This window comes from Geotrypetes seraphini, chromosome 3 (assembly GCF_902459505.1).
Source record: "Geotrypetes seraphini chromosome 3, aGeoSer1.1, whole genome shotgun sequence".
NCBI lineage: Eukaryota > Metazoa > Chordata > Amphibia > Gymnophiona > Dermophiidae > Geotrypetes > Geotrypetes seraphini.
In genome coordinates, this window is record NC_047086.1 from 205,831,740 (window position 1) to 205,844,124 (window position 12,385).

Genomic DNA, 12,385 nt, shown 5'->3' on the forward strand with positions numbered 1-12,385 from the left:
CTTGTTGCCGCGGGACCCTTGAAAAAGAAGATATCTTCTTCCACCTTGATGCGGCCCGTGAGATACTTGAATGTCTCGATCATGTCACCCCTCTCTCTGCGTTTCTCGAGTGAGTACAGCTGCAACTTATCCAGCCATTCCTCGTACGGGAGATCCTTGAGTCCCGAGACCATCCGGGTGGCCATTCTCTGGACCTACTCCAGTCTCAGCACATCCTTATGGTAATGCGGCCTCAAGAATTGCACACAGTATTCCAGGTGGGGCCTTACCATGGATCTATACAATGGCATAATGACTTCCGGCTTACGGCTGACGAAACTCCTGCGTATGTAACCTATGATTTGCCTTGCCTTGGATGAAGCTTGCTCTACTTGATTGGCAGTCTTCATGTTCTCACTGACGATCAGCCCTAAGTCTCGTTCTGCTTCAGTTCTTGTTAGGATCTCGCCATTAAGGGTGTAAGTCTTGCATGGATTTTGGCTGCCCAGGTGCATGACTTTGCATTTTTTGGCATTGAAGCTGAGTTGTCAGGACCTAGACCAGCGCTCCAGTAGGAGTAGGTCGTGCATCATGTTGTCGGACATTGAATTTATGTCTGTTGTGCTTTTGCCCACTACATTGCTTAGTTTGGCGTCATCGGCGAATAATGTTATTTTACCTCGCAGCCCTTCTGCCAAGTCTCTTATAAAGATGTTGAATAGGATCGGGCCCAGGACCGAGCCCTGCGGCACTCCACTGATTACCTCCGTCATTTCGGAGGGGGTGCCGTTCACCACTACCCTCTGAAGCCTACCTCCAAGCCAGTTCCCAACCCATTTCGTCAATGTGTCGCCCAATCCTATAGAACTCATCTTGCTCAGCAACCTGCGGTGTGGTACGCTATCGAATGCTTTACTGAAGTCCAGGTATACGATGTCCAGGGACTCCCCAACATCCAGTTTCCTCGTCACCCAGTCAAAGAAGCTGATCATGTTGGATTGGCAGGATCTCCCTTTAGTAAATCCATGTTGACGGGGATCCCGTAGATTCTCCTCGTTCAGGATCGTATCCAATTGGCGTTTGATTAGAGTTTCCATTAGTTTGCACACTATTGATGTGAGACTCACCGGTTTGTAGTTTGCTGTCTCCATCTTGGAGCCTTTCTTGTGGAGTGGAATGACGTTAGCCGTCTTCCAGTCCAACGGGAAGTTACCCATACTAAGGGAGAGATTGAAGAGCATGGATAGCGGTTCCGCCAAGACATCACACAACTCCCTGAGCACCCTGGGGTGTAGCTTGTCAGGCCCCATTGCCTTGTTAACCTTAAGCTTTGACAGCTCGCAGTAGACACCGCTGGGTGTAAACTCGAAATTACTAAACGGGTCATCTGCGTCAACCCTTGTCTGTAGCTGAAGGCTGAGTCCTGGCGCCTCGCGGGTGAAGACTGAGCAGAAGTATTCATTTAACAGTTGGGCTTTTTCCGAGTCCGCTTCTACATAGTCTCCGTCTGGTTTCCTATCCCGCCTGAGTTCTTATTTCTGTCACTGATATACCTGAAGAAGGATTTATCTCCTTTCTGGATGTTCTTCGCTAGAGACTCCTCCATGCGGAATTTGGCCTCCCTAACTGCTGTTTTGACGGCTTTTGACTTGGCCAGATAGACTTCCCTAGAGTCCTGTTTCCCTGATTGTAAGAGATGAATGCTTTTTTCTTCTCCTTGATGAGGTCCGAAATCTCTGCAGAGAACCACTGTGGCTTATTGTTCCTTCGCCGTTTACTTACTGATTTAACATAGTGGTTTGTTGCTTCTTGTATGGTGGCTTTCAAAGTCGACCACATTTCTTCCACATTATCGGTTTCTGCTTGGCTTTGTAGCACCTGGTGAACAAAGTCTCCCATTTCTTTGAAGTTTGTGTCCTTGAATTTGAGGACCTTGGTCAGTGTTGTAGATTTAGTGAAACCTTTCCTGAGATTGAAGCATACCATGTTGTGGTCACTGGAGGCCAATGTGTTGCCCACCGAGACCTCTGTGACACTTTCTCCATTGGTAAGTATCAGGTCCAGTATTGCCTGATCCCTTGTTGGTTCCAACACCAGTTGCCTGAGTCTAATAGAATTTAATAGCCTCCTGCTGCTGCCGGAAGCAGAGAAAAGTGTGTCCCAATCCACATCAGGCATGTTGAAGTCACCTAATAATACTGTGTCCCCACACAAGGTGATATTCTCTATATCTCCGATTAATTCCATATCTAGGTCATCCTGTTGTCTTGGGGGTCTGTATATTACGCCGAGATATAGGCATTTGTCCTTCCCTCTGGCCAAATTTACCCAAAGGGATTCCCCAGTGTAGTGGACATCTGTGATTCTGGTGACATCTGTGATTCTGGTGACCATCGAACTCCTAACAATGAAACAATCAGTAAGACGGATTAGAAAGAATCTGTAAAAAAACGGGAAAACTGTCAGACCGAAACAACAGGAGATCCAACATAAAACTCTACAAACAACAGATAAAAGAAAAACGTTAAAACATTTTATTCATCCAAAATTATCTCATCTAACACTAGCTCAAAAGGAGCTAATACAAAAGAACTGTTCAACATAGTCACAAATTTATTTGACACCACACGCCACACTCAACCCATGCATAATATCAAGCTACCCTCAGCAAATGATCTAGCACAACATTTCGATTCAAAAATTAAAAACCTAAGAAATAACTACTCGACAGTTGTCACACGCAAACATCAATCAACTGATATACATGGAAATGAAATACCAGCAGACATGATTTGGAGTTCCTTCGACAATTTAGAATGGAATAACTACATCAAGTTATATAGCAAATACTCTAAATCATACTGTGTCCTGGACTCATGTCCCCCAGAAATTATGAAAGAAGCTTCATTAGACTTTAAACTATCTTTGTTAAGTTATTTAACCAATAACCTAACCAATGGAAAATTCCTCACTAATAATGGTCATATCATAATAACCCCAATTCCAAAAAACCGCAATGAATCATCAACATCAGTAACCAACTATAGACCAGTAGCATCCATTCCATTCATTGTAAAAATCATGAAAGGATTGGTACACACCCAACTGATGGAATATCTCGACCAGTTCTCTCTTTTGCACAAAACTCAATCTGGTTTTAGGCCTCTGTTTAGCACTGAGACAGTAATTGCTGCTATCCTGGATAATTTGCTCTACTTGTTTAGTAAGGGCCTCAATGCCCTGATCATGCAATTTGACATGAGCTCTGCCTTTGACTTTGTGGACCATGGGAAACTGTTACAATGCCTAGATGCAATTGGAATCAGAGGAGAGGTATTAAACTGGTTTCGAGGTTTCCTTATATCCCACACCTACCAAGTCCATTTTAATTACAATCTCAGATACATGGAGCAATTCATCTGGCGTGCCACAGGGGTTACCATTATCCCCTCTGCTCTTCAATGTTTACATGTCCTCATTGGGTGCACAATTGTCCCAGCTGGGGATAAAACTATTCAGCTACACTGATGACTTCACAATAATTATCCCATTCACTACCTCTTTCTCAAAAGTCACCCCCAAAGCAACAGAAGTACTTAATTGGATAGAGCAATGGATGACTGAATTCAGACTAAAGCTAAACTCAGAGAAAACAAAATTTTTTATAGCATCGCCACACCCACTTGACACTAAAGCATCAATGTGCATCAATAACCCATTCAACCCACTATGAAGGTATTGGGAATAACACTGGACCAGAGTCTGACCATGAAAGACCAGGTAGGCTCCTTGATTAGAAAGTTCTTTCTCACCCTCTGGAAGCTTCGGTCCATTAAAGCTTATTTTGATGTCCCATCATATAGAATTCTGGTACAATCCCTTATACTGAGTCAACCTGACTATTGTAACATCGCCTATTTGGCACTCTCCCAGAAGAATATGCGGCAATTGCACCTGGTAAAAAATGCAGTGGTTAGGCTACTTTGTGGTCTACAAAAGTTTGATCATATAACACCTTCCTATCGACTTCTACACTGGCTGCCAATGGAGGCACGTGTGAAATTCAAGTTTGTTGGTTTTTTTTTTTTTCTTCAAGGTACTTTACGGCTTAGCCCCTAAATATATAACAGACCTTTTCTCTTTCACAACCAACGGACATAGGAGAAGCTCACATCTGAACTTTGTTTCTCCACCGGCTAGAGGCTGTAAATTTAAAAGTCATCACCAACATCTTTTCTCACATCAAGCAGCAATATGGGGTAAAGATCTGGAACAACTGCTCGTGCCTACTACTTATAGGGAATTCAGGAAACGCCTAAAAACACATCTGTTCCTGAAGTACTTAGGTAACTGACCTATACAATCTTAGTCCTCACAATCTTAGTCCTCAACAAATGATCTTTAGAACTGTTATTCACTAACTCTGAACTATGTTTATTCCACTCAATCTGTAATACCGTTTGATTATTGTAAACCGCATAGAACTTTGTGGTCCTGTGGTATATAAACTGTTATTATTATTATTATTATTATTATAAAAGGTGAAAAGGGTACCTGTCATTTAGATGTGAGCATTTAGGTAACTGTCCTGTAAAGTTACACATATAAATACGAGTCCTGCCCATTCTCCACCTATGTGTATGCCCACCTGTAAAATACATGCTTTGTAAGATATGTGATATAGCACTTAGGAAGATTTATGGCATTTACCCACATAAGTGTACACATGTGCGTGTATACTACATAATTCTAAACATGTATGCATGTTATCGGTGGGTAAATTGGTTATCCCATTGTACACATGTGAATTATTTTGCATAGTATTGTACCAACTGTAAAGAGAAGAGATGTGCATTACAGACATTATTTCCAGTGCAATAGGTGAGACATTCTAGACAAGTGGGTTATCACCCAATGGCCATGAGCCATCTGCAGAAGGAATTCACTCTGGATTTTTTCTCTGACCCTCCTGTACTTCACTGAGAGCTCTACTGCCACCTGTAGTTTTTCCCTTCTGCAATCGAGCCTGAAGGCGTGTTTCTGTTCTGCTCTTCCTTTTTTTTATTTACTTCAGTGGGGGGGAGGGGTTTGTCCCTTTTTGGGATTTTCTTTGTGCTCGGAGCATTTCTTTAGCTCTGCCTGTGTAGAGAACACATAGACACCGGTCTGCAGCTGACAGGCCAATTCTAGGTGCTATCTATTAGCCAGCCAGTATTTGTTTCTTTGGAGCTCAGGGCTGTCCCTGCTTTTTTTCCTCACCTTCTGTTTAGCAGGGGTTTGAGCGCAGGCTGTTAGGCATCCTTTGGAGGCTCAGCGGTGTCTCGCAGGTCACCAGCTGCGTTATCATCTCCACCCATTCCCTTAGTACATCCTTCGGACTACGGGGATGGAGGTATGGTCAGGCACCATGTCTGGCTGGCAGCCCGAGGATCGGCGTCAAAGAGGTTTTCCTAGCATGAGGCAGTAATTCTCTGATTCCAGCTACTGTAAGAGAGCTGAGGCAGGCTACAGCACATTTCCAGCACAGGTCACAGTGAGTAAGGCTGTCACAGCCTGTAAGGTGGAACTGGGGTGGGGTGGGAGAGAGGTTCTGATTTTCACAGTTTTAGAGGTTTCTGCATGTCCCTATGTGTTCCCCCACCTAAAAATCCTAAAATCACAGCTTTTATACTTAAGGTGAAAAATATTGTGATTTTGGCGTGAATTTCTTAATGGTGGCCATCTTGGATTTTTAGCTATCTTTTTTTCTAAAGCTCCCTACACTCCCAAAATTGCATTTTTACTTCAGATTTTGTTGGGATGGAGACCTTGGGCTCTTCTGTTTCAAATCCTTGCCAGGATTGTGCAAATTTAGTGCCTCCAGAGTGGCCTTGCACCCGCTTGGCTCCCTGTACCAAAAATGGCGCAATGATGCCAGGCCAAGGGAGGTCTCTCTGCATATAGGAGACAGACTCTCAGCATTCCTGCAGGCCAGCTCATCCAACCAGTGAGTTCTGGACATTAATCAGTCCAGCTACAGACTGAAATTTGCCCTGCCTCTGATAGATTGGTTTGTGGACTCTCCCATGGGGTGCCTGGACAAGGCAGTCAAAGTGCAAGCCACTGTACAAAGATGGGAGGGATGTTATTGAATGAGAGTACCCAAGAAAGGGACTTGGGGGTAATGGTAGACATGACAATGAAGCCGACGGCACAGTGCGTAGCGGCCGCTAAGAGAACGAATAGAATGCTAGGTATAATCAAGAAGGGTATTACAACCAGAACGAAAGAAGTTATCCTGCCGTTGTATCAGGCGATGGTGCGTCCACATCTGGAGTACTGCGTTCAATATTGGTCGCCGTACCTTAAGAAGGATATGGCATTACTCGAGAGGGTTCAGAGGAGAGCGACACGTCTGATAAAAGGAATGGAAAACCTTTCATACGCTGAGAGATTGGAGAAACTGGGTCTCTTTTCCCTGGAGAAGAGGAGACTTAGAGGGGATATGATAGAGACTTACAAGATCATGAAGGGCATAGAGAGAGTAGAGAGGGACAGATTCTTCAAACTTTCAAAAAATAAAAGAACAAGAGGGCATTCGGAAAAGTTGAAAGGGGGCAGATTCAAAACAAATGCTAGGAAGTTCTTCTTTACCCAACGTGTGGTGGACACCTGGAATGCGCTTCCAGAGGAAGTAATAGGGCAGAATACGGTACTGGGGTTTAAGAAAGGATTGGACAATTTCCTGCTGGAAAAGGGGATAGAGGGGTATAGATAGAGGATTACTGCACAGGTCCTGGACCTGTTGGGCCGCCGCGTGAGGGACTGCTGGGCACGATGGACCTCAGGTCTGATCCAGCGGAGGCATTGCTTATGTTCTTATGTTGGATGTTCAGGCTATAGAACTGGTACCACCCAAAGATTCGGGTTCAGGCAGATACTCCATATACTTTATCATGCTAAACAAAGGCTCAGACAATTGGAGACCAATCCTGGATCTTATACACATCAGTGCAGAACTCAACATCCTACGCTTTCGCATGGAGACAATGTAGTTTGTCATAGCAGCGGTGGCCCCGGGAGAGTTCCTGGCCTCTCTGGATATTACGAAGGCTTACTTGCATATTCCCATTTATCTGGCTTACCAGAAATTGCTCCAGTTTCAAGTTCTGGAAATTATTACCAGTTTTTGGCTCTGCTTTTTGGCCTGGCGACAGTGCCTCATATCTTTATCAAGGTGATGGTGGTCATGGCAGCTCACTTGAGAAAGATGGGGCTGCAGGTACACCTGTACTTGGACAATTGGCTGATCAGAGCTTCCTCATCAAGGTGAATCAGGTGGTTCAGGTCCTGGAAGGCCTGGATCGGATTGTGAATTACAGAAAAAGCAATTTGAACCTGATGTAGTCCATAGAATATCTAGGGGTCTTGTTCAACATGGCAGGTGGCCAAGTTTATCTTCCAGAGGCACGCAGACAGAAGCTGTGCTCTCTGATTTCATGTCTTCTGTACAAAGTAGCGCCGTCTGCGTGGGACTATCTCCAGGTCCTGGGGTCCATGGTGGCTTCCATAGATGTGGTCCCTTGAGCAAGGGCACACATGCATCCTCTATAGTAGTGGTTCCCAACCCTGTCCTGGAGGACCACCAGCCAGTCGGGTTTTTGGGATAGCCCTAATGAATATGCATGAGAGAGATTTGCATATAATTGAGGAGACAGGCCTGCAAATCTGCTCCATGTGTATTCATTAGGGATGTCCTGAAAACCTGAGTGGCTGGTGGTCCTCCAGGACAGGTTTGGGAACCACTGCTCTATAGCACGTGTTGCTCTCTCGCTGGGCTCTGCATACAGAAACATTGTACATAGATCTTCCTTGGACTGGAGGCCCGGGCCAGCATGAATTGGTGGCTCCTTCTGCAGTCCCTCTCCAGGGGCATACTGCTGCACATTGTGTCTTGGGTAGTTGTAACGACAGATGCCAGTCTCCGCAGCTGGGGAGCCCATTGCAACCGTCGTCCCTCTCAAAGGACGCCCTCTCAAAGGAAATTATCAATCAACCCACTATTCTGGAGTGCTAAGCGGTCTGGATCTTCTCTGACAATGCGACAGCAGTGGCATATGTCAATCACCAGGGAGAATCTGAGAGTGCTTCTCTGGCTCAGGAAGTCCACCTGCTCTTTCTCTGGGTGGAATGTCATCTCCAAGCCCTTTCGGCAGCACATGTGATGGGAGTCAACAATGTTCAAGCAGACGTCTTCAGCAAACAGACCTTGAATCCGGGTGAGTGGGCGACCATTGTGAGGCGCTGGGATTGGCCTCACTTCGACCTAATAGCAACAGTAAAGAACTCAAAAGCTGTCCGCTTCTTCAGTTGAAGATCTGAGCCTGGACGTGAGGGTCTAGATGCTCTGGTACGGCCATGGCAGTAGGGAGTTCTACTGTATGTTTTTCCTCCCTGGCCCATGATAGGTTGAGTCCTTTGGTGGATTGCGGCTCATCAAGAAAGTGTCGTTCTGGTGGCTCCAGACTGGCCTCACAGACAGTGGTATGCAGATTTGATGTGTCTTCACATAGGTCGTGACCTTGGGCTGCAAGCTCTTCCAGACCTTCTCTCTCAGGGTTCCGTCTGCATGGAGGATCCTGATCACTATGCTCTTATGGCATGGCTATTGAGCATGAAGCATTAGAGCACAAAGAATATTCTAATGTAATCATTTCTACTCTTCTGAAATCTAAGAAGTTAACTACTATGCCTGCCTACGCTAAGGTGTGAAAGACTTTCCAACATTGGTTCGACCAAGAATGTGTAGCGCCTTAATCTGCTCCAGTTTCAGTGGTGCTAGCCTTTCTCTAGGTGGGCCTTGATAAGGGCCTCACCTTGGCTTCCCTTTAGGCCCATGTCACTGGGCTCTCTTGTCCTTCGCTTCTGTCTCACCCTGATGTGGCCAGATTTTTGAAAGGTGCTCTTCTCATTAGACCTACAATCAAACTGCTGTTCCCTTCATGGGTCCTTAACTTGGTTTTCTCTGGCCTCACCAAAGCTCCATTTGAGCCTCTGAAAGGCGCTTCTCTCTTGGACCTGATGCAACAGGCAGTTTTTCTGGTCGCTCTTACTTCAGCGAGACGTGTCTTGGAACGTGTGGGAGTGTGTGACGCAGGGGTTAGAGCTACAGTCTCGGCACCCTGAGGCTGTGGGTTCAAACCCCTCACTGTGCCTTGTGACCCTGGGCAAGTCACTTAATACCCTCATTGCCCCAGGTACACTAGAGTTTGAGCCCACCAGGACATATAGGGAAATATGATAAAGTACCTGAATGTAAACCACTTAGGATATAAGTGGTATATAAGTAATAAAATAAAAATAAAACTCCAGGCATTATCTTGTAGAGAGCCTTTCCTGAGGATCTCGGAGACAGGGATGTCTCTCCATACAGTTCTTTCATTTCCCATACAGTTCCTTCTTTTCTATTGCAGGTGGTATTGGCATACCATGTTAATCTGGAAGTGCATTTGTCTGCTTTTCAGCCTACTGGTTCTAATTAACCACATTTTGCAGAAATTGGATGTCCATAGAGTTATTCTGCATTTTCTAGAGGTCACAAATGAGTTTTGCCTTACTGACCACCTTTTTGTGCTGTCTCATTCTTCTGAGCAGGGTGCTCCCATTTCCAAGGCCATTATTTCCAGATGGATACATAGGGACATTTCATCAGCCTACTTTCTTTGTGGTAAACAGTCTTCTGTTTCTGTTAAGGCACATTAGACCAGGAATATGGCCGCCTCAGGGCCGAGGCTAAGATGACCTCCCCTGATATTTGTTGTGCAGCTCCTTGGTTCACTCTGCTTATGTTTGCCAGATTTTACAGAGTAGATGTGGCAGCAAGACAGAACTCTGCTTTTGGGTCCTTGGTCTTGAGAGTCAGCGCAGTCAGCCTGCCCTAGCTTTTTAGGACTGCTTTTGTATGCCCCACTTGTCTAAAATGTCTCACCAATTACACTGGAAAAAGAGATTATGTCCTTACCTTGATAATATATTTTCCAGTAGACAGTTGAGACATTCTAGACTCCTGCCCTGTCCTTCCAGCATCTGCCTACTATCTCATTCTGCTTATGCTTCTCCAAGTTTGATTCTTGGATGCTAGTTGGCTTTTGGGGCTTTTTAAAATTCTGTACATATGTTCAAGGTGCATGCAGGGGTACTTCCTGTGCTCCTTAGATGTCGTCATTGGCTATTGAATTTGTTGTTCTAATGTTTCCTTTTTGAGCAGAACAGGTGATTCTTGGGAATGTTCTTATTGGTGACACTTCTTCACATACTGTGGATGGAGCTCTTTGTGCTTGGGTACTAACTACATGTGACAGTAGAGCTCTCAGTGAAGTACAGGAAGGTCAGAGAAAAATCCAGACTGGATTCTTTCTGCAGATGGCTCGCAGCCATTGTGAGATAACCCACTTGTCTAGAATGTCTCACCTATCTACTAGAAAAGATATTATCAAGGTAAGGACATAATCTCTTTTTACTCATTCAGAGTCTCAGGCTACAGCAATTGATGAAGATGGAATAAACCTGGAAGAGATCCGGGAGTTTGCAAAGAACTTCAAGATCCGACGTCTGTCTCTGGGCTTGACGCAGACACAGGTGGGTCAGGCATTGACTGCTACCGAGGGACCAGCTTACAGCCAGTCAGCTATCTGTAGGTAAGGCAGTGCATTCCACTTTCATTCTTCTATGTCACATCAGTGCGTTGTTTGAATTAGAGCCTAGGTAAGGCCTGGGCTTGCAATTCCATTCTCAAAAATCCCAAACAAGTTGTATTTTCAGGGTATCCTTAATGAATATGCATAAGATACATTTGTATTAATTTATGCTTGAAGTTTAAAAACTGCACTTGCCTAATTGTTGGAAGTAAATTGATTTTGACTGCCTGCGAGTCTCAGTGCATGTTCTATTAGCCATATGCAGCAGTACAGGGAAGAAATATCTGTGCTCGGCAACACAATTATAAGAAACCTCTCCTTCCCACATCCAGAAAAGGAATAGAAAGAGTATGAAGGAACTGAGCTACATCAACTTTGAACATCCTCACTGCTAAAGAGGAGCAAGAGGTGGTACAGCATCAACAAACCTCCTTCTGCTTCTCCTCTGATGAGAGGAGCAGGAGAAACATCTCCCCCGTCATTCTCCAGTATCAGTGCAAGAGAAAAGCACAGACCTCTCAGAGCAAATGCTTTGGCCCTCCTCTGTCCTCTCTGCTGCTTTATATCACCATCCAGAGTCCTCTTCCCTTTCCACCTCAACCATACATATCTATGGATCTTGCAGCTCATACCATGAGACAGGCCCACATAACAGAGAAAGCTGACATACTGCTAAGTGCCACTTTTCTTGCCAGGGAAGGAAATAGACCTGTGTGCCTTCGGGGGGAGCAATGCCGATTCTCGTGGGGGGGGAGCAGCGCTGCTGGCCTTGGGCGTGGGGAAGGTGGGGGTGGGAACATATCAAAGCAAGTTTCCCTTACTTCCTATGGGGAAACTTGCTTTGATATACGAGCATTTTGGATTATGAGCATGCTCCTGGAACGGATTATGCTCGTAATCCAAGGTACCATTGTACTTTATTTTTCATTAGGCAAAAATAGAAAAATTAGGAGGAGCTTATTTTAAATAGGTGTGAGGGTTAGAGAGGGGTCAGAATGGAAATAACCAAAGAGAGGCTGGGTACTCACACACCAAGAGAGACAATGAATACAAAGCAGGATATATATGTGAATAAATAGATTTTAAAAAGAGTAAATAAAAAAATGAGTAAAAGTAAAAATTGGAGTTCTATTAAAATCGTCTAAATATTTATTATGAAAAACCCAATATGGCCATGCCTTCATCTGCAGTATATTCATAAAAATGATTACAAGATGAAGTAGAATTTCTACAAGAGAATAAAAAGAGTTCATATTAGAAAGTATTACTATATAAAAAAAATTAAAACCTGTAGTTGTGCACATAAAGGAGATAAATATAAAATCTTATCAAATGCTTGGAGGCGACAAACCTAATCAATTGATTTCTTTTTCAAGTACAATCATTTCATAGAAATTCACTGCTGCTCTGTGACATTTGGGGGTCAATATTCAGTCTCCACTTGCTAGGTTTTTAGGGGATGTGGAGGTGTATTTTTTGATATGACATCTAAATCCGAAGTTAGACGTTACACAGAAGACATCCAAAATCTAACATTGATAATTAAAAGACACCTAAAACATATGGCGTGTTCCAAAAATCACCAAAATGAACATCTGGAAAATCGGTGTCTATAGAGGATATCAGCGTTCGCCCATAAACATCATCAAGTGTTGAAAGTACGCCATGGAAAATGTTTGCTGTATTACCGTGTATAGAGAATGTCAGCAATGATATCAATACATAACCAC

At 44.3% G+C, this 12,385-nt stretch overlaps 1 protein-coding gene across 5 annotated transcripts in view; it reads left to right on the forward strand.

Annotated features, from left to right (window-relative positions):
• POU6F1 (POU class 6 homeobox 1) overlaps positions 1-12,385 on the forward strand; it is a 243,556-nt gene that overhangs the window by 213,473 nt on the left and 17,698 nt on the right. For all 5 annotated transcript variants that reach the window (XM_033939750.1, XM_033939751.1, XM_033939749.1 and 2 more), the window contains one exon: positions 10,487-10,655. In XM_033939750.1, the coding sequence (XP_033795641.1) occupies positions 10,487-10,655 (169 nt within the window). The remainder of the gene's footprint in view (positions 1-10,486; positions 10,656-12,385) is intronic.